Below are 19,946 nucleotides of genomic sequence, written 5' to 3' on the forward strand. Positions count from 1 at the left end.
GAAATCACCCCACCCCCTCATGTTTGAGAACTTGTAAACGGTCGAGATCCCCACCACTAAACCGTATATATTCATGTATGGGACAATATAACAAATCAAATGAAATATAGGGGGAGTCCCTGGGGTCAACCAACCCCCTCCTGTTTGAGAACTTGTAAACAGTTGAGATATACACTCCTAAACCATATTTATGCCTGATTTGAATGACATACAGGGTCAATCTCCTAGGCGTCACATATGCATATCACTTTACTAGACCAAACCAATGTGTACTGGACTTTGCACAATGTCAGGCGACCATGGGAATGACAAATTAAGGGAGCTTTGTTTGGGAGACTTCGTAACAGCATCCTGTTACAATTATTTCTTATTATGAAATTTTATTGATGCAAAAAATGAGTCTAGGTAAATTGAATTTACTTTAATTATTTTTTGAATTATTTCTGGGCCTAATTTTCATTTATGGCTCATTTTAAAGAAAACATCTAAATCTTTCAAGCAGTGTAAAGCCCAAGAATGTTTAACCAACTGTTTTATAATCACCTGTCATTTTATTCCAAACTTGGTATGAAGTGACATCATGGACTTGGGGTGAAGGTGGGGTTCATTTACATTTACTATGGGCAGGGCAGTCATACCTCACATTTGATCCCTGTAGTAGTAAACATTTGTCTGATTTGTGTCTCATAACTTTTTTACTGTAGAACCCAAACTCAGTGTTCCTTCCAGGGAAGCAAGTCCATTCATACAATTACAAACTCGTACTACGTCAACTTGTACCACTAAAAGTCAACTGGTACCAAAGTTAACTACCAATTAGAACAACTGCAATCATAGTGAACTTGTACCACTGTAGACTCACCATTAAACTTGTTAAAAATAAACATTGATATATGCGTTGCTTTTGAAAACCTTGATTAAATATAAGTTAATTTGCCTTAATAATAAATTCATTAAATAAACATAAATGTACAATATACGAATGTTTAATGTTTGTTCTTTCAAATCTTAAAAAAAAAATTGAAGCAACACTGCCACAGTTTTCATAATTACGTTTGCCTTGGTTTTCGGTTAACTGCCTACAGCGCTTACAGTGCTTTGATTACTATCATCATTAAGAAAAATTGTAATTTTAAAAAGAAGGATAAGGTCATCTTAAATTATCACTTTTAAGGAGGATGTGGAGTCCAGGCGTGAGGAGTTGTACAATGGAGTAGAGGAATTGTTCAAGGACCATGAGGGACAACACCATCTAGTCCTAACAAAACGGATATTTGTCAATGCAAGGGATAACACAGATCCAGAAATTGAAGTCCTCAAGAAAGCCATCACAGAACTTACTTTTGAACATCCTTGTTGGGGGGAGAAGATGCCCAACGCTTGTGTTCCCCTAGAACTCGAGATTGCAGAGCTCGTGGCAGATGGAAAACAAATCTTGTCATTGGAGGATGTTGAAGAATTAAATGCTATAAGCAAGGTGTCTGTATTGTCCCCAGACCAACTCAAAGATTTCCTAAATTTCCACCACTCACTGGGGAAGATTGTTTACTTTGATACTCCACAGCTGAAAGATTTCGTAATCATCAACCCCTTACTCATGGTGGAGGTTATGAGGTCCTTTGTGACAGGTATTTATGTCAATACTTTAAATAATATAGAGGTCACGATGTCCTTTGTGAAAGATATTCATGTCAATACTTAGTATGGAGGTTTTAAGGTCCTTAGTGACAGGTATCCTTGTCAATACTTATTATGGAGGTTATGAGATCCTTTGTGACAGGTATCTATATCAATACTTATTATGAAGGTTATGAGATCCTTTGTGACAGGTATTTATGTCAATTCATATTATGATGGTTATGAGATCCTAAAAGTTTGTGACAAGTTTTTATGTAAAGACTGGTTATGGAGGTTAAAAGGTTCTTTGTGACAGGTATCTATATCAATAAATATTATGGAGTTTATGAAGTCCTTTGTGACAGGTATTTATGTCAATACTTTAAATAATATAGAGGTCACGATGTCCTTTGTGAAAGATGTTCATGTCAATACTTAGTATGGAGGTTTTAAGGTCCTTAGTGATAGGTATCCTTGTCAATACTTATTATGGAGGTTATGAGATCCTTTGTGACAGGTATCTATATCAATACTTATTATGGAGGTTATGAGATCCTTTGTGACAGGTATCTATGTCAATTCATATTATGATGGTTATGAGATCCTAAAAGTTTGTGTCAAGACTGGTTATGGAGGTTAAAAGGTTCTTTGTGACAGGTATCTATATCAATAAATATTATGGAGTTTATGAAGTCCTTTGTGACAGGTAATTAGGGCCCCGCCGAATGGTGGATGCCCTATAGTGATCAATATGTCCGTCGGTCTGTCCATAACAAATCGTGTCTGCTCTATATCTAGAGAACCGTTATGATTTCAAAGTTTATACTTGACATATATATTAACCAACACCAGAGGGTGTGTCATAATGTATGTACAATTTCCTAGGTCAGAGGTCAAGGTCAAAATCTTTGGTTTCAGTTGACAACTACATGTCCTATGGTAAAGATCGTATCCGCTCTATATCTAGAGAACTGTTATGATTTCTAAGTTTATACTTGACATGTATACTAACCAACACCAGAGGGTTTGTCATAATGCATGTATAACTTCCTAGGTCAAAGGGCAAGGTCAAACACTTTGTTTCAGTTGACAACCCCATGTCCTATCATAAAGATCGTGTCCGCTCTATATCTAGAGAACCGTTATGATTTCAAAGTTTATACTTGACATGTATATTAACCAACACCAGAGGGTGTGTCATAATGTATGTACAACTTCCTAGGTCAAAGGTCCTTTGTGACAGGTAATTAGGTCCCCGCCGAATGGTGGACGCCCTATAGTGATCAGTATGTCGGTCCGTCTGTCCATAACAAATCTTGTCCGCTCTATATCTAGAGAACCGTTATGATTTCAAAGTTTATACTTGACATATATATTAACCAACACCAGAGGGTGTGTCATAATGTATGTACAACTTCCTAGGTCAGAGGTCAAGGTCAAAATCTTTGGTTTCATTTGACAGCTACATGTCCTATGGTAAAGATCATATCCGCTCTATATCTAGAGAACCGTTATGATTTCTAAGTTTATACTTGACATGTATATTAACCAACACCAGAGGGTTTGTCATAATGTATGTATAACTTCCTAGGTCAAAGGGCAAGGTCAAACACTTTGGTTTCATTTGACAACCCCATGTCCTATGATAATGATCGAGTTCGCTCTATATTTAGAGAACCGTTATGATTTCAAAGTTTATACATGACATGTATATTAACCAACACCAAAGGGTGTGTCATAATGTATGTACAACTTCCTAGTTCAAAGGTCAAGGTCAAAAACTTTGGTCTAGGTTGACAACCCCATATCCTATGGTAAAAATACAAATTTTTTACCACACATTATTCACAGCGGGCCCACAGAGATGGCTTCCATCTCAATGATATCTAGTTATATCAATTCTTATTATACATGTTTTGAGGTCCTTTTTGACAGGTATTTATGTCGATGTCGCAATATTTCTCAGTTGCAGCATTTATAACATCTGTAGTCTTTTCTAAAGACTCTCTCTGCCATTCAGTTCACAGTTCACACATATATCATGGACTTAGGATAATTTGTGAGAGGGGCAAGGTGTCCTATGGAAACAAATTCTTGTTCAAGGTTTATAAATTAGTAACCTTCAAGATTTCCTTAAAAGTAGAATAAAAATTTGCTTTCAAGTGAACATTGATTAATTACATGTTAAACCTTATGAGACTTACATTCAAGTTGGTTGGTCTCTGGTGGATAGTTGTTACATTGGCAATTATACCACATCTTCTTGTTTATATTAACCTTATGTGACTTACATTCAAGTTGGTTGGTCTCTGGTGGATAGTAGTTACATTGGCAATCATACCGCATCATCTCTTTTTATATTAACCTTATGTGACTTGCATTCAAGTTGGTTGGTCTCTGTTTGAAAGTTGTAACATTGGCAATTATACCACATCATCTCTTTTTATATTAACCTTATGAGACTTACATTCAAGTTGGTTGGTCTCTGGTGGATAGTTGTTACATTGGCAATCATACCACATCATCTCTTTTTAAAATAGTTTTTTATATTTGTTATATTTTGCAGATAAAGTATTTTGGCCCGAGGAAACGAGAATTCAGGAAACTTTCAAAAGAATGTCAAAATGTGGGACCATAAGACGGGAAGACCTCTACCTAATTTGGCAGCAAACAGATTTCAGTGCAATTTTACCATACAAAGAGTTTATATTTAACATCCTGATTTATTTAGATATCTTGGCAGAGCAAAGGAGATATGATACAACTACAGGAAGTCGCTTACCAGTGGAAAACTTCTTTGTTCCCTGTATGGTTACAGAGAGAAATACTACCAACTTCATGGACAAAGAGTGTACACCAGAGAGAGCTATATGCTTAGCGTTTCTTTTTAAAGGGACTATAATACCACCAGCTTTGCCCAATCGTCTGATCAGTGCATGTCTGAGCATGTGGACCGTCAAGCAGTACGAAGGAAGAAAACTCCTGTTTTCAGGATTTATTGGTTTATCGTTTGACAAGTCACATGATATTGTTGTATGCGTTGAAGGCAACAAGATTCTTCTTTACATCGTCCATAGAACCTCCGCTGGACTTATAGTACCAGATATAGCTACCGGGGTCAAAGAATGCTTGGTTATAACAATGGAAAGAATTTCAGATTTCTATCAGTCCACAATCCATGCAAAACGGAGCCAACAATCACCATTTCACATTGAATATACATGTTCAAATTTGAAATGCTTCATCAGTGAAGAGGAAGCCCTGCAGACCAATGGATGGATTTGTGACAAACATAACCAAACACACAAAACAGGACACTGGCGTGTTTGGAATCAAGATCAGGTGTGTTTTACATATCAGGGAAAAAGTAAATAAACAAATGAGTAACATAATCAAATCAAACACAAATTAATCATAGAATATAATAAGGAACAAGCATCCAAGAGTAGTTAGTAGCCTATGCTCAACGGAGGGGCAACATGATTAAGCAAGTAAGCATCGAAGAGTCAAACAAGTCATTGTACAAACAACTTATTTTATTGCGTTGAGCCCTATCTGGCAGACTTTGTATCAATTTATATTTATGAATTTCTAATTATGCTGCCTGAAAATGCTTTTCAGGAGCAATTTGTAATCGTTTTCTCAGTCCATCAATCTGTTTGTCTGTTCTTCGGTCCCTCTGTGTTTTTCACATGATAACTTGAGTATAACCTTGCTTGATTGAAATACAGATGAAAGATATAGCGAAGGAAAAGAATTCTATATATTTTTTTTGTGTCAAATAGACAAATTTTAAGGCCACCTTCACTCTTTTAAGAAGAATGAAATTGACAATGGTTCTAGATGGTGCTGTGTAAGCAGCAACCCTTGTCAAGAAAATCATGATATGCTTCATATGCAAGCGGTGCTGGAATGGTACTAAATCTCAACGGAAATATAACAAAGGGGAAGCTGAAGTCATCTCTAATGATATAAACTTTTGTTCTCAATAAACTCATCGTAACTGGCAGGATTAAAATTTTGTATGCCAGACACGCTTTGCGTTTACAAAAGACTCATCATTGAGGCTCGAATCAAAATAAGAAGTTGAAGAGCATTGAGCATTATTTCAAAAAGGTTTTGCCAAATACAACTAAGGTACAAGTAATATATTCCTGGCACCGATAATAGGTTTGAAAATATCTAATAATTTGGCCTCGAGTATCACTAGTACTGAATAGACATTAATTGTTGTTGAAATAATCTGTTGCAGTAATATAAATATAAGTACCATTAATGCTAGTATCTGTATGAATGTATGTACAAGGTATTAAAGATGGCTGTTTAATACCAGTTGAATAAAATATAATGTGCATTTTAAACATACTTATAATAATATATTATTAGAATCTGCCATACATTTCATTCAAAATAATAATTTGCATATTCATTTTTCTGCAGACTAAAGAACAATGCGAAGAGGATTGTCAAGGTAACTATTTTGTCACTTCAAAATAATTCCAATCCGTAGAGACTTGTGTTGTGAAACCTGTTAATCTGTTTGTTTAGCTGTCCTTCTATGTACTTTAAATGGGGGAATTTTTGTGAGATCTTGAAAGAGGATATATATGTATAAGAGATATCTTTGTTAGATCTTCTGTACAACCTTATTAATTGGTGGTGATCAAAATGTACTTGTCAAGTTTCTATGATGGAATATCTAGAATTTTATTCGCTGTGATATCTATTTTTAGAGAGTATCGCCAGAGTTGGAAATTATAGCCCGCCCGAGAGGGCCTATTTTACGATCGGGAGGTCAAAAATTATATTTCAACAGTCCGGTGGACGGTTTTTTTTTTGCAGGTGGTTGGGATTACCTTTTTCTATTTTTGGAATGAGTTCTCAGTATTACCCCATTCATAACAGTACGTAAGATTCATGACTGCCAATTAACCTTTTACTTCCACATTTTTCTGCAGGGAACATGGTGATACCTGTTGTTTGTAAGATCCGCACTCATTGGCTAGTTGGTATCGAATCGTCCAATCGCAATCACGCTTATTAAATAAAAGATAAATATTAGAGGAAATTGAAAGTACAAAATTTTTTATTTGCTTAAAAGTAATTTTGTGGAACAAAGTTACAAACAAAGGCATGCTGAATTACACTGAAGACAAACTAACACCCCCCAGTGCCCACCCCAAATTCTAAAAATGAAATCACACCTTGCTTCTGAACAAATGGTCATTAGGCTAACATGTGCACTTGTAAGTCTTGTTGCAGTGTGTATTTACAAAAGCAGTCATAAGTCATTTTCATCAAAATATCCCCAAGTTTATCTAATAATACTTTTAGTCATTAAAACATCTCAAAACACAAAAACATAATTTAGAATCTTGAAGGAAAATGGGTTGGATTTTTATTGCATTAATTTTCAGGTCTGGTAAATTTTGATCAGGACAGGAAATTTTTTTATGCAGCCAGCCCTGTGGTCTGGTAGACATTTCCAGTGAGTTTCCTACCCTGGTATCGCACAGCTTTACTGAATTATATTAAATGGAATAGTGTGTGTGTGGAAGAAAGAGATGGAATCAAAAGTCAAAAATGATTTGTTTTTTTCAAGCACAGTGTATTAATTTAGATCTGGTTGATGATTTAATGTCTTTGTGGTACATATTACATGTATGTAAGTTATATCATTATGATCGCTTTTCATAACTCTGCACTTTTTTCAAGCACTTTTCCTCATGTTTTGCTTGTTGAGTAATTGCACATCCTAAAATCCTCTGCTTTTATAAGACATATTTCTGTTCTAATGATGGTTATGAAGGTAAAGATCATGTTTGCAATGTTTATTTCAGGTTTAAATGATGATGCTTTAAGCAAGACACCAAGTGATATTGAACTTCTGCGTTTTTCAAACCACTGTGAATCAAATCAAATGCATGAATTAGTTACACATCTTGGAATGGTAAGGATATGGAAAGATGTCGAATACAATCATCCTAAAGATATACAGGTTGCCAAATTTTTGCTGTTATCAAAGTGGAAAGAGATGAAAGCTAAATGCAATTTCAAAACTTTGTCAGAAGCTCTGATCAGCATGGGTATATCAACCCATGTTTTGTGTCAAGTAAGTTTGTACATAGTTTTTAAAATACTCTTTCATTTCACCTTTAAATGAAAAATTGTTTGTTATATTATCCTTTTGAAGACAAATGTACTGAAATTTTCCAATAAAAATTATAAGACACCAAGGTTTTAATCAAAGTAAAGAAAAGTAAAAGGGAAAAAAGAAAAGATGTAAAGTCAAACAGAAGTAATTGTAACACTACACATGTAATCAAAGTACAAGCAAACAACAGGAACCCATCAAAACACTTAGGGTTAATTCTGGTCCACTGAAATGGTGAGACGGTCTTGCTCTTCTGTTGAAATTCATTGTCTTTCTCATGAAACATGCAAAGAATAACAATATGTTAGCCATTGAATGCACAATTTGAGAGTAATAGAATTCTTGGAAATCTAATATATTGAAATTGATGAATAGGAATTAGAAAACGGTGGAAGTGCTGCTAAAGACCAAACTTATTGGTTGTCAATCTGACTAATGCAGAGAAAATTGTATTCTAGCATTTATGATTTCAACGTTTGCCTTACAAACAAGCTAACAAAGTGTCTATTTCATAATAACTCTGTCGTATGTCAAAATATATGAAATAGATATACTTTTCCTGTTTGTTTCAGTAAATATATAACATCAAATATTGAACATTGTCAATAGGGTTTTAATCTTTGTTTTGTAAAAGCAAATATTTAATTTTTGTTTGCAGGTAAGAAGAATCATCAAAGCAGAAACAGGTAATTAGTAATACAGTCACCTAATGAAAATGGGGAATGTGTCAAAGAGACAACAACCCGACCAAAGAGCAGATAACAGCCGAAGGCCACCAATGGGTCTTCAATGCAGCGAGAAAATCCCCCACCTTGAGGCGTGCTTCAGCTGGCACCTAAACAAAAATGTATACTAGTTCAGTGGACGTCATACTAAACTCCGAAATATATAAAAGTAACTAAAGTTAAAAATCATACAAGACTAACAAAGACCAGAGGCTCCTGACTTGGGACAGGTGCAAAAATGCGAGGGGGGGGGGGGGGGGGGGGTAAGTAAATATGTTTTTTGAGATCTCAACCCTCCCCTTATACCTCTAGCCAATGTAGAAAAAAACAAACACACAACAATACTCCCAGTAAAACTCAGTTTAAAAGAAGTCAGAGTCCGATGTCAGAATAGGTAACAAAAGAAACTTAACAAAATGACAATGATACATAAATTAACAAAGGACTTCTAGCAGTTACTGACATGCCAACTCCAGACCTCAATTAAACTGATTGAAAGATTATGTCTTGATCACATCATAACTAAGGTGAACAGCTTTACTTTTTAGCTCATCTGGTCCATTCCAAGTGAGCTTTTTTTTATCACTTGGCGACCGTCTTCTGCTGTAAACTTTTTCAAAAATCTTCTCTAAATCTACAGGCAAATATAACCAAACTAGGTCACAATCATCAATTGGGTATCTAGTTTCGAAATCTGTGTCAGATGAACCCGACTGCCAACCAAGATGGCCGATATGGCTAAAAATCAAACAAAGGGGTAAAAAGCAAGTTTTGTCTATTATAATTAACAGAGAAGATCTGACAAGGGTAGACATGTTCAGAATGATGAACGTTATCAATTGTCCATAAATTTCAAAACAGTCAGATGACTTCTGATAGTAGTTATTGTTCTTGAATGACAATTTTACCTTTTGTTTTATTTTTGCCTATCATTTTGAAAATAATTATAAATAGAGAGAAACTTTTAATTGCAAAAATGATCAGCAACACAAGTTCTACAAATAAGTCTTAATGGTTAAAATCGTCAGTCAAATCCTTCTTGGAGTTATTGCCATGTGACGACAATTTTTAGTTTTATTTTTTTATTGGCGTTTTTTGCTTATATCTTAAACATGTTAAAAATTATACATGTTATAATAGCTTAATAGAGACTTAAGCAAAAATTATCAGCAAGAGAAGATCTACAATTAAGTCAATGGAGTGGAAATCATCCGACTTCTTATTCGAGTTATTTTCCTTTAATGACAGTTTTTTACCATTTTTTGGCATTTTGTCCTATATGATGAAACTTATAATAGATAGATAGATAGAAACTCAAATAAGCAAAAGTGATCAGCAAGACAAGATCTACTAACAAGTCTAATTTTGCCAATAAAGTAAGTAGACTGTCACTTTTTAGCTCACCGGGCCTGAAGGGCCCCATGTGAGCTTATGCCATCACTTGGCGTCCGTCGTCTGTCGTCGTCGTCTGTCGTCGTAAACTATTTCAAAAATCTTCTCCTCTGAAACTACTGGGCCAATTACCTTCAAACTTTAACTAAATGTTCCTTAGGGTATCTAGTTTATAAATTGTATCCGAAGTTTTGATCCATCGACAAACATGGCCGCCATGGCTAAAAATAGAACATAGGGGTCAAATACAGTTTTTGGCTTATATCTCCAAAACTAAAGCTTTTAGAGCAAATCTGACATGAGGTAAAACTGTTCAGTTGGTCAAGATCTATCAGCTCTGAAATTTTCAGATGAATCGAACAACCCATTGTTGGGTTGCTGCCACCGAATTGGTAGTTTTAACAAAATTTTGCAGTTTTTTGTTATTATTTTGAATATTATTATCGATATATATAAACTGTAAGCAGCAATAATGTTCAGCAAAGTAAGATCTATAAAAAAGTTAATATGACCATAATTGTCAATTGACCCCTTAAGGAGTTATTGCCCTTTAAAGACAATTTTACACAATTTGTTCATCAAGTGTGCTAACATTTAAAAATCTTCTCCTCTGAAACTACTGGGCCAATTACCTTCAAACTTTAACTAAATGTTTCTTAGGGTATCTTGTTTATAAATTGTATCCGAAGTTTGTTTCCATCGACAAACATGGCCGCCATGGCTAAAAATAGAACATAAGGGTCAAATGCAGTTTTTGGCTTATATCTCAAGAACTAAATCTTTTAGAGCAAATGTGACAGGGGTAAAATTGTTTATTTGGTCAAGATCTATCGGCCCTGAAATTATCAGACGAATCGAACAACCCATTGTTGGGTTGCTGCCACCGAAATGGTAGTTTTAACAAAATTTTGCAGTTTTTTGTTATTATTTTGAATATAATTATAGATATACATAAACTGTAAGCAGAAATAATGTTCAGCAAAGTAAGATCTACAAAAAAGTTAATATGACCAAAATTGTCGATTGACCCCTTAAGGAGTTATTGCCCTTTAAAGACAATTTTACACAATTTGTTCATCAAGTGTGCTAACATTTTAAAATCTTCTCCTTTGAAACTACTGGGCCAATTACCTTCAAACTTTAACTAAATGTTTCTTAGGGTATCTTGTTTATAAATTGTATCCGAAGTTTGTTTCCATCGACAAACATGGCCGCCATGGCTAAAAATAGAACATAAGGGTCAAAATGCAGTTTTTGGCTTATATCTCAAGAACTAAATCTTTTAGAGCAAATGTGACAGGGGTAAAATTGTTTATTTGGTCAAGATCTATCGGCCCTGAAATTATCAGACGAATCGAACAACCCATTGTTGGGTTGCTGCCACCGAAATGGTAGTTTTAACAAAATTTTGCAGTTTTTTGTTATTATTTTGAATATAATTATAGATATACATAAACTGTAAGCAGAAATAATGTTCAGCAAAGTAAGATCTACAAAAAAGTTAATATGACCAAAATTGTCGATTGACCCCTTAAGGAGTTATTGCCCTTTAAAGACAATTTTACACAATTTGTTCATCAAGTTTGCTAACATTTTAAAATCTTCTCTGAAATACAGGTGAGTGATTCAGGCTCTTGAGAGCCTCTTGTTTTAGGAGTGACTGCCCTTAGATTATAATTGTTTTACTCTCTTGTGTGTTTTGAGCAAAAACTAAAGAAGATAGAGAGAAACTAAACAGACATAATGATCAGCAAAACAAAATCAGCAAAACAGATGTTTGTCATGAATTCTATTCTTGTCTACAATATTAGAGAGTGTCCATCGTTGAATATTCATAAAGACCAGGCCTTGGGTAATGGTAATTTGTAATTGTAATGCATTGTAATATTACATTTTTTTTATGTAATGCAAAGTAATTTGTAATGCACATTTTCTGCATTACAATTACATGTAATGTAATGATTACTTTAGTTAAAAATCAATGTATTGCTTCCATTACTGTACATTACTTTTCATTACAAATTGGTAAAAATCTGTTTTTGAAATGTTTTTAGTTTTTATATTGAAAAAGTAACGTGTAATGTAATGCATTACACAGGCAAAGTAATTGTTATGTAATGCATTACATGTCAGAAAAAATGTAATTGTAATTGTAATTATAATGGAAGAATCACAAAGTAATTGTAATATAATGCATTACATTGCTATGTAATGGCCCCAGGCCTGATAAAGACCAAGGTAGGCTTCACAGGCCCTTTAGAGCCTCCAGTTTGTTTTGCGTTGATATGAACCTAATATTGTGAAAGACACAAATAACACTATTCCTTCTATTGACTGGGCTATAGGCTTAATTATCAGAATGACAAGCATTAAGAACAAGGTACTGCTTATCACCATGAGACAGGCTTAATTATCAGAATGACAAGCATTAAGAGCAAGGTACTACTAATCACCATGAGACAGGCTTAATTATCAGAATACAAGCATTAAGAGCAAGGTACTGCTTATCTCATATCATTCAAATTTTCACAGATCAATGAACTTGACAGTATTTTAAAGTTATTTATTTTTTTTTATAAAATGAGTTAATGTTTCAGATATTCAAGCCAATTACTTGGATTGTATTCCAACAGATGAGATTCTAGATGCATTAGCTCCACAAATTGGTCAAGTTTTTTTCCAACTTGGCACCGAAATTGGGCTATCAATTCCTACCCTGGAAAATATACAGAGCAACAATCCTTCTGACTTAGCAGAACAGAATAGGGTCGTATTATTTAAGTGGAGAGAAGACCAACTAGTCAAACCTACAATACGGGTCCTTATTCAGGCTTTATTTAATATTGGGAGAGGTGCACGTTGTTTAGAAGAAGTTTTAAACAATGTTGATCTGAACACCCTTAAACATGTAGTTTCACAACAATCGAGAGGTAAAGGTGCAATTCCAAAGAAACTAAAAATAAAATCAGGACAGGAATCACAGAGTCAGGGAAATAATGTGCGTAAATTAGCCTCATTGTTTGAAAGATAAGTTATGCATTTAGTTGTAACTTTTGTATTTCATTTGTTCCATATTTTTTATTTTTAGGTATTAAGAAGGTCTGTAAGCAAAACAGTCCCAATTTCCCTTTGATATCTTTCGCCTCTTTCATATTATTTACTTCATGGACGTTCAACAGATTCATCATATGTTATTTTATTTGTTTTTTTATAACCTTTACAGATATTCTTCTCTGTAAGCAATTTTGAATTATCTTTCTGATAATATCTTTTTTTGAATTTATATCAGATGACAATTCAAGCCAGACAGCAAGATTATTGTAATACAAGTACCTGAATACATTTTTTGGGGGGTAAATTGTTTTGTTAAAATGAGGCTGTTAATTTTCTCAAATGAATTGTTTCATATTATCATGTCGTGGCCTTTTATAGCTGATAATAGGTTGCACTTTGTAAATACAGCTGTTTCTCAAACCACGCCTCTTTTGGGAAGATATATAATATTCATAGATAATTTGATTTGTTTACGTACTGGTTCCAAGATATGATCTCCTTGTTTCATCTCATAGCCCTATGTTTTGACCTTTGAATAAAATAGTAGTGCATATAAACTTTCCAATCTAGGATATAACTTTTTACGAAACTTCATAGTAAAAGTGGCACAGTTTAAGCCACAAAGGGAGTTCGTATTGGAAATTGCATTGTCTTTATTTACATAAATGCAATCTATATGGGTTGATTTCAATAACACATTTGTATAAATTAAAGGTTTGACTCATTTAAGATTTATGCATTTTGTGAAAAATCTATTTTAAAATCTATCAAAAATCTTTTTAAAAACACTTATGCAACTTCAAACAGCTACACATGTAAGTATCCTAGGGCCGCCATTCAAATTTGATACCAGTAAAGCCTCAAACCATTCAATGTACAAACAGCTACACATGTAAGTACCCTGGGGCCTCCGATCAAATTTGATACCAGTCTAGCCTTAAACCATCCAATGTACAACAGCTACACATGTAAGTATCCTGGGGCCTCCGATCAAATTTGATACCAGTAAAGCCTCAAACCATTCAATGTACAAATAGCTACACATGTAAGTATCCTGGGGCCTCTAATCAAATTTGATACCAGTCGAGCCTCAAACCATTCAATGTACAATCAGCTACACATGTAAGTATCCTGGGGCCTCCGATCAAATTTGATACCAGTAAAGCCTCAAACCATTCAATGTACAATCAGCTACAGATGTAAGTACCCTGGGGCCTCCAATCAAATTTGATACCAGCCAACCCTAAAACCATCCAATGTACAATCAGCTATGCTGTTATAAAAAATAATTCTTTCTGAACTGTAAACATAAGAGTGAAAATGATTTGATAGTTTAAAGTTATGAATTCAACATCCCACCGCAAACCACCCCCCTTTTCTGCATAATAAAGGAGCCCAATGTACTATAGAAGATACCAAAACTTGTATATTAAGTGCGAAACACTGAAGCTGTTTCTCAAACCACGCCTCTTTTTGGGAGATATATAATATTTATAGATAATTTGATTTGTTTACGTACTGGTTCCAAGATATGATCTCCTTGTTTCATCTCATAGCCCTGTGTTTTGACCTTTGAATAAAATAGTAGTGCATATAAACTTTCCAATCTAGGATATAACTTTTTACGAAACTTCTTGTAAAAGTGGCACAGTTTAAGCCACAAAGGGAGTTCGTATTGGAAATTGCATTGTCTTTATTCACATAAATGCAATCTATATGGGTTGATTTCAATAACACATTTGTATAAATTAAAGGTTTGACTCATTTAAGATTTATGCATTTTGTGAAAAAATCTATTTTAAAATCTATCAAAAATCTTTTTAAAAACACTTATGTGACTTCAAACAGCTACACATGTAAGTATCCTCCGATCAAATTTGATACCAGTAAAGCCTCAAACCATTCAATGTACAATCAGCTACACATGTAAGTACCCTTGGGCCTCCAATCAAATTTGATACCAGTCGAGCCTCAAACCATTCAATGTACAAACAGCTACACATGTAAGTATCCTGGGGCTGCCATTCAAATTTGATACCAGTAAAGCCTCAAACCATTCAATGTACAAACAGCTACACATGTAAGTATCCTGGGGTCTCCAATCAAATTTGATACCAGTCGAGCCTTAAACCATCCAATGTACAATCAGCTACACATGTAAGTATCCTAGGGCCGCTAATCAAATTTGATACCAGTAAAGCCTCAAACTATTCAATGTACAATCAGCTACACATGTAAGTATCCTGGGGCCTCCGATCAAATTTGATACCAGTCGAGCCTCAAACCATTCAATGTACAATCAGCTACACATGTAAGTATCCTGGGGCCTCCGATCAAATTTGATACCAGTAAAGCCTCAAACCATTCAATGTACAATCAGCTACAGATGTAAGTATCCTGGGGCCTCCAATCGAATTTGACACCAGCCAACCCTAAAACCATCCAATGTACAATCAGCTATGCTGTTATAAAAAATAATTCTTTCTGAACTGTAAACATAAGAGTGAAAATAATTTGATAGTTTAAAGTTATGAATTCAACATCCCACCGCAAACCACCCCCTTTCTGCATAATCAAGGAGCCCAATGTACTATAGAAGATACCAAGACTTGTATATTAAGTGCGAAACAAATATAAGTCTAAATTGAAAACAACGTTCAAACCTATGATTGCGTTGGATAAAAACCGCAATTTTTATACGTGTGCATGCAAAACAAACTTCTTGGTAGAGGGGTCTAAATACAGCACGAACAACATTTTCCAAAAGACCAAAAAAGTGAAAAAGGTTATTTTTAAACAAAACGCATTTGACTAACAGGTTGAACAGCGGATGTTCTTAAACCCTGTTGACTACCATTGGCGATTCTCAAATAAACGGATCACAAGATGTAACAAAATGGATCTTTATTATTAATTTAATACCAAACCGAAAACAATATATTTTTTTTCTTTATTTTTTAGGAAAGCGCTCAATGAGAAATAAAGAAAAAAAATATATTGAATAGTAAAGGTGACCATTCATTTTCAAAGAATATGGTTTGACTATATGGTATTTTTGTTTGTTTTATTTAAAGATTTTGTTTATTTCTAATGCATAAATTGTCCCTGATTATCGTTATACAAACATTATTTATTACATGAAGATGTCACTTATTCACACAATATATATGTTCTTTCAAACTTTTTATAGATATCTTAGAGAAACGTAGGCTTACATTGCAATTTTTCATATGATTAATATGGCCAAGGGTCATACCTCTTGAAAAAGTTCTTTGGCACTGATTTTCAAACTTATCTGAGACATTGCTGTCATAGCCTTTGATATCGATTTCATTAAAATGTGGCAATACTTGTATACTTGAGAGCTCTTACAATGTAATTTTTGATATTGTTGATGTTTCTGTGAGGTGCGACTGTTATAAAATAAGATGGTCGGCACTGAATTATGAACTTGTCCGAGACATTGCTGAAATAATCCTTTGATATCAATTTCACAAGAATTTAAGAGGAATTGTACACTTGAGAGTGCTCACAATGTAATTTTGTACATAATTCACATTTCAAAGGGTTATAGCTGATTTTTTAGGAATAGTTGATTGGCACTGATTTTCAAGCTTGTCCAAGAGGTTACTTGTATTAACATTTGATATCAATTTCATAAAAATCAGGCAAGAATTGTATATATGAGATTGTTTACAATGTAATTTTCCGTATAATAAATATTCACAAGGAATAAGAAGACCGGACTGACGCACTGTATTTCCATGTACCCCACAATGCATCGAGCAGGGGACAATTACAAAGAGTTTAATGAATCATATCAAATCAAGACATCATTTATTAGACTAATTGACTAGCTTCATTTGATTTTTTAGCTTTTCATGTTTAAAACAGAATATTAATAGCACAACATTGGAAAAGACGAAATATTATGTTTTTAACAATGTTGTCATTTATTCACAAGTTTAATATAAGATCAGACATGAAATTCAATGCATTAAAAAAAAAAAAAATTTTAATCTTTATTGTGACTTATTTCAGGTGACTTTTTATGACTTTTTTCCAACATTCTAATAACAATTAAAGACACGATTCGAGTGCTGTTTGAAAGAACGAAAGAGCATGTTTACAGTTTAAGTGTTAAAAAGCTGTTATCTGGTTATTAACATACAATTAAAGAACTTTGCCGCTATGTCCTCCCAAATGTCTAGATATATTTTTTAAGTTTTGAACATTACAAAAATGAATCTAGAGATTTTGTCAATCTATATATTCACTTGGGTAGTTAACTCTGTACGAAAAATGGGTTCAAAAAGCTTTTTTTTCCCTTGCACTGATGAGAAAAGAGAAGTTTTATATTAAAATGTTTTCTGACCAAAAGGGGCATGCAGGTTATAATTCCACGGGATAGCAACCCTAACTACATAGTCAGCCTGTGATGTTTCCTCAGTTCTTGGAGAGGTGGTAGTTCCAGCTTTGAAAGCATATTTGTAACGCATCCTGTTTCTCTGGATTTGTAGTCGTGCAGGATGAAACGTGCGCCTCTTTTCTGTATGCTTTCTATCATTTCTATTTCCCTGGTGCTGAATGGGTTCCAAATGACAGCACCGTATTCTAGTACCGATATAACCATGGCTAAGTAGGCTAGTTTGTTGCACTCTTGGGGGCACTGGCGTAAGTTTCTTCTCAGGAAACCTAGTGAACAGCTTGCCTTGCTTGTAATTTTTCCTATGTGGCTGGTCCACATTAGGTCATCAGATATATTAAGGCCTAGGTACGGATTTGTTTGGACATACTCTAATAGTTGGTTGTCTAGTTGGTAGAAGTGTGTTCATTTTTTTTTTAAGCTCATTATATAGCATTGTTTTGGTATTAAATTTCATTCCCCAATTTAGTGTACATACTTCCAAAGCCTTCAGATCTACTTGGAGAATTTGATGGTCTTCCGTGTTGTTAATTTCTCGATAGAGTAGGCAGTCGTCTGCAAATAATCGAATTTGGGATTTTACACCTTCCGGGAGGTTATTGATGTGGCTTGGGATAAGCAGCAGTCCTAGCACTGTGACTTGTGGTACGCCAGAGTCTACGTGGGCATATCTTGAGTGCTCACCTTCAACAACAACCTGCATTGATCGTTTTCACAGGAATGTATGGAGATTTCCATCTATTTCATAACTGTTTAGCTTAGCCAGCTAGCATACTATATAGATATAAGAAGATGTGGTATGAGTGCCAATGAGACAACTCTACATCCAAGTCACAATTTGTAAAAGTACATATAAAAATGTACATATTATTATATCGATAATGTTAATATTACCTTATAATTATGTTTATATATGATTGTTTCCATATAATTATTTTTATATATGATTTTTACCATATGATTATGTTTAAATATGTTTTTTACCATATGATTATGTTTATGTACGATTTTCGCCATACTATGTACATATTATGATTCCTGATATCTAATTTATGTTGGTTATCAACACACGTAATAAACAGTATAGTAAAAAAAATCAGTTAACAATTTTACTTATTTTACATAGAATAGTACCACAGTGGAGCATGAGATGCTCGTCCTTCCAGGGCACCTCAGTTCAGCTATTCTCATCACTTGGCGTCCGTTGTGTCGTCGTCTGTTAACAATTTACTTATTTTACTTGAGCCACTTGTGGAGCAGGACCTGTATGTCTTTCCAGGGCACCTCAGTTCAGCTATTCTCATCACTTGGCGTCCGTTGTGTCGTTGTCTGTTAAGATTTTACTTATTTTTAGGGGTGTCAACAAGTACTGGATTATCGCTCGGTAATACCTAGTATCGATTACCAAAATGATACTCGACTAATCGATTTCCTGTTAGAATGTTGTTGCTTTCTTAAGCTTAATCAAAAACTATTTTTATTGAGAGTGCCTCCCAGGAAATTAAATATTAATCAAATATAATAAAAAATTAAAATACGATTGGAATGTTTACATTTAGCTGTCATTCAAAATTCCTCCAAACAGAGAAAGGATATATGAACAAGAGCACTTTTCCAAGGCTGACACTTTTAGCTAATCTGAGTCATTCCCCCACCTCTGTACCGTCAGAGCATATATTTTCATCAGCAGGACTGTTAGATACCTAACAAAGTTGAGAAATCGCCTAGTCCCAGACAAAGTTGACAAGATAATATTTTTCAATAAGAAAAAATTCGTTGACCCTGTGTCGGCCCTCAGAAAAATGATTGAAGGCATCAGTAAGTTCTAATCATCACCTCTTTTTTGTAACAACTGGGACTATTATACTAAGTATAGTTAGTATAATAGTCCCAGGTACGATTAAATGTGTTTTTTTACGGTTCGCAAATACTGTTGTTTGAGTAATCATTTTTCTATAGATATCAATTAATTACTTGATTAGATTATTGTCAGCTTACATAATTAGTAAGGCAGTGTCTGCGCGTACCCGCATGTGGGTACGAATAACCAAATTGCCGTTCATAGGCTACGCGTACCCGCATCTATAATAAAATGGCATCGGATCTATCCACACTAAGAAACAAAGTGTGGATAGTAAAATGGGGCTTTGTCTCAAAGTTGGTAAAATCACTCGAAACTAGGCGAGACATGCGCAGTAGTGATAGATATGTAGTATAAATATAGAAAATTGAATATTTTAATCAACAAAAAAAAAAATTAAAAAAACATTTCTGTATCATATACCAAAGCGCCTGTGTTCCAGGGCACCCATGTCAGCTATGACGATCACTTGACGTCCGTTGAGTCGTCTTTTAACAATTTACTTATTTTTACATTATAAAGTACCACTAGTGGAGCAGGAGCTACTCGTCCTTCCAGGGCATCCCAGGTCAGCTATGACGATCACTTGACGTCAGTTGAGTCGTCTGTTAACAATTTACTTATTTTACCTGAGATAGTGCCACTAGTGAAGCAGGACCTGCTCGTCCTTAATTCTAGGGCACCTCAATTCAGCTATGATCATCACTTGACGTCCGT

At 34.4% G+C, this 19,946-nt stretch overlaps 1 protein-coding gene across 1 annotated transcript in view; it reads left to right on the plus strand.

The window, feature by feature from the left end:
- Positions 1-18,467, plus strand: part of LOC127731839 (uncharacterized) — a 94,626-nt gene extending 76,159 nt beyond the window's left edge. The window contains exons 9-14 of the mRNA XM_052240685.1: positions 1,175-1,628; positions 4,184-4,959; positions 6,058-6,088; positions 7,458-7,729; positions 8,430-8,457; positions 12,486-18,467. Coding sequence (XP_052096645.1) covers positions 1,175-1,628; positions 4,184-4,959; positions 6,058-6,088; positions 7,458-7,729; positions 8,430-8,457; positions 12,486-12,919 — 1,995 coding nt within the window. The 3' untranslated portion in view covers positions 12,920-18,467. The remainder of the gene's footprint in view (positions 1-1,174; positions 1,629-4,183; positions 4,960-6,057; positions 6,089-7,457; positions 7,730-8,429; positions 8,458-12,485) is intronic.
- Positions 18,468-19,946: the final 1,479 nt, after the last annotated feature.

Source organism: Mytilus californianus, unplaced genomic scaffold (assembly GCF_021869535.1).
Source record: "Mytilus californianus isolate M0D057914Y unplaced genomic scaffold, xbMytCali1.0.p SCAF_21, whole genome shotgun sequence".
Taxonomy (NCBI): domain Eukaryota; kingdom Metazoa; phylum Mollusca; class Bivalvia; order Mytilida; family Mytilidae; genus Mytilus; species Mytilus californianus.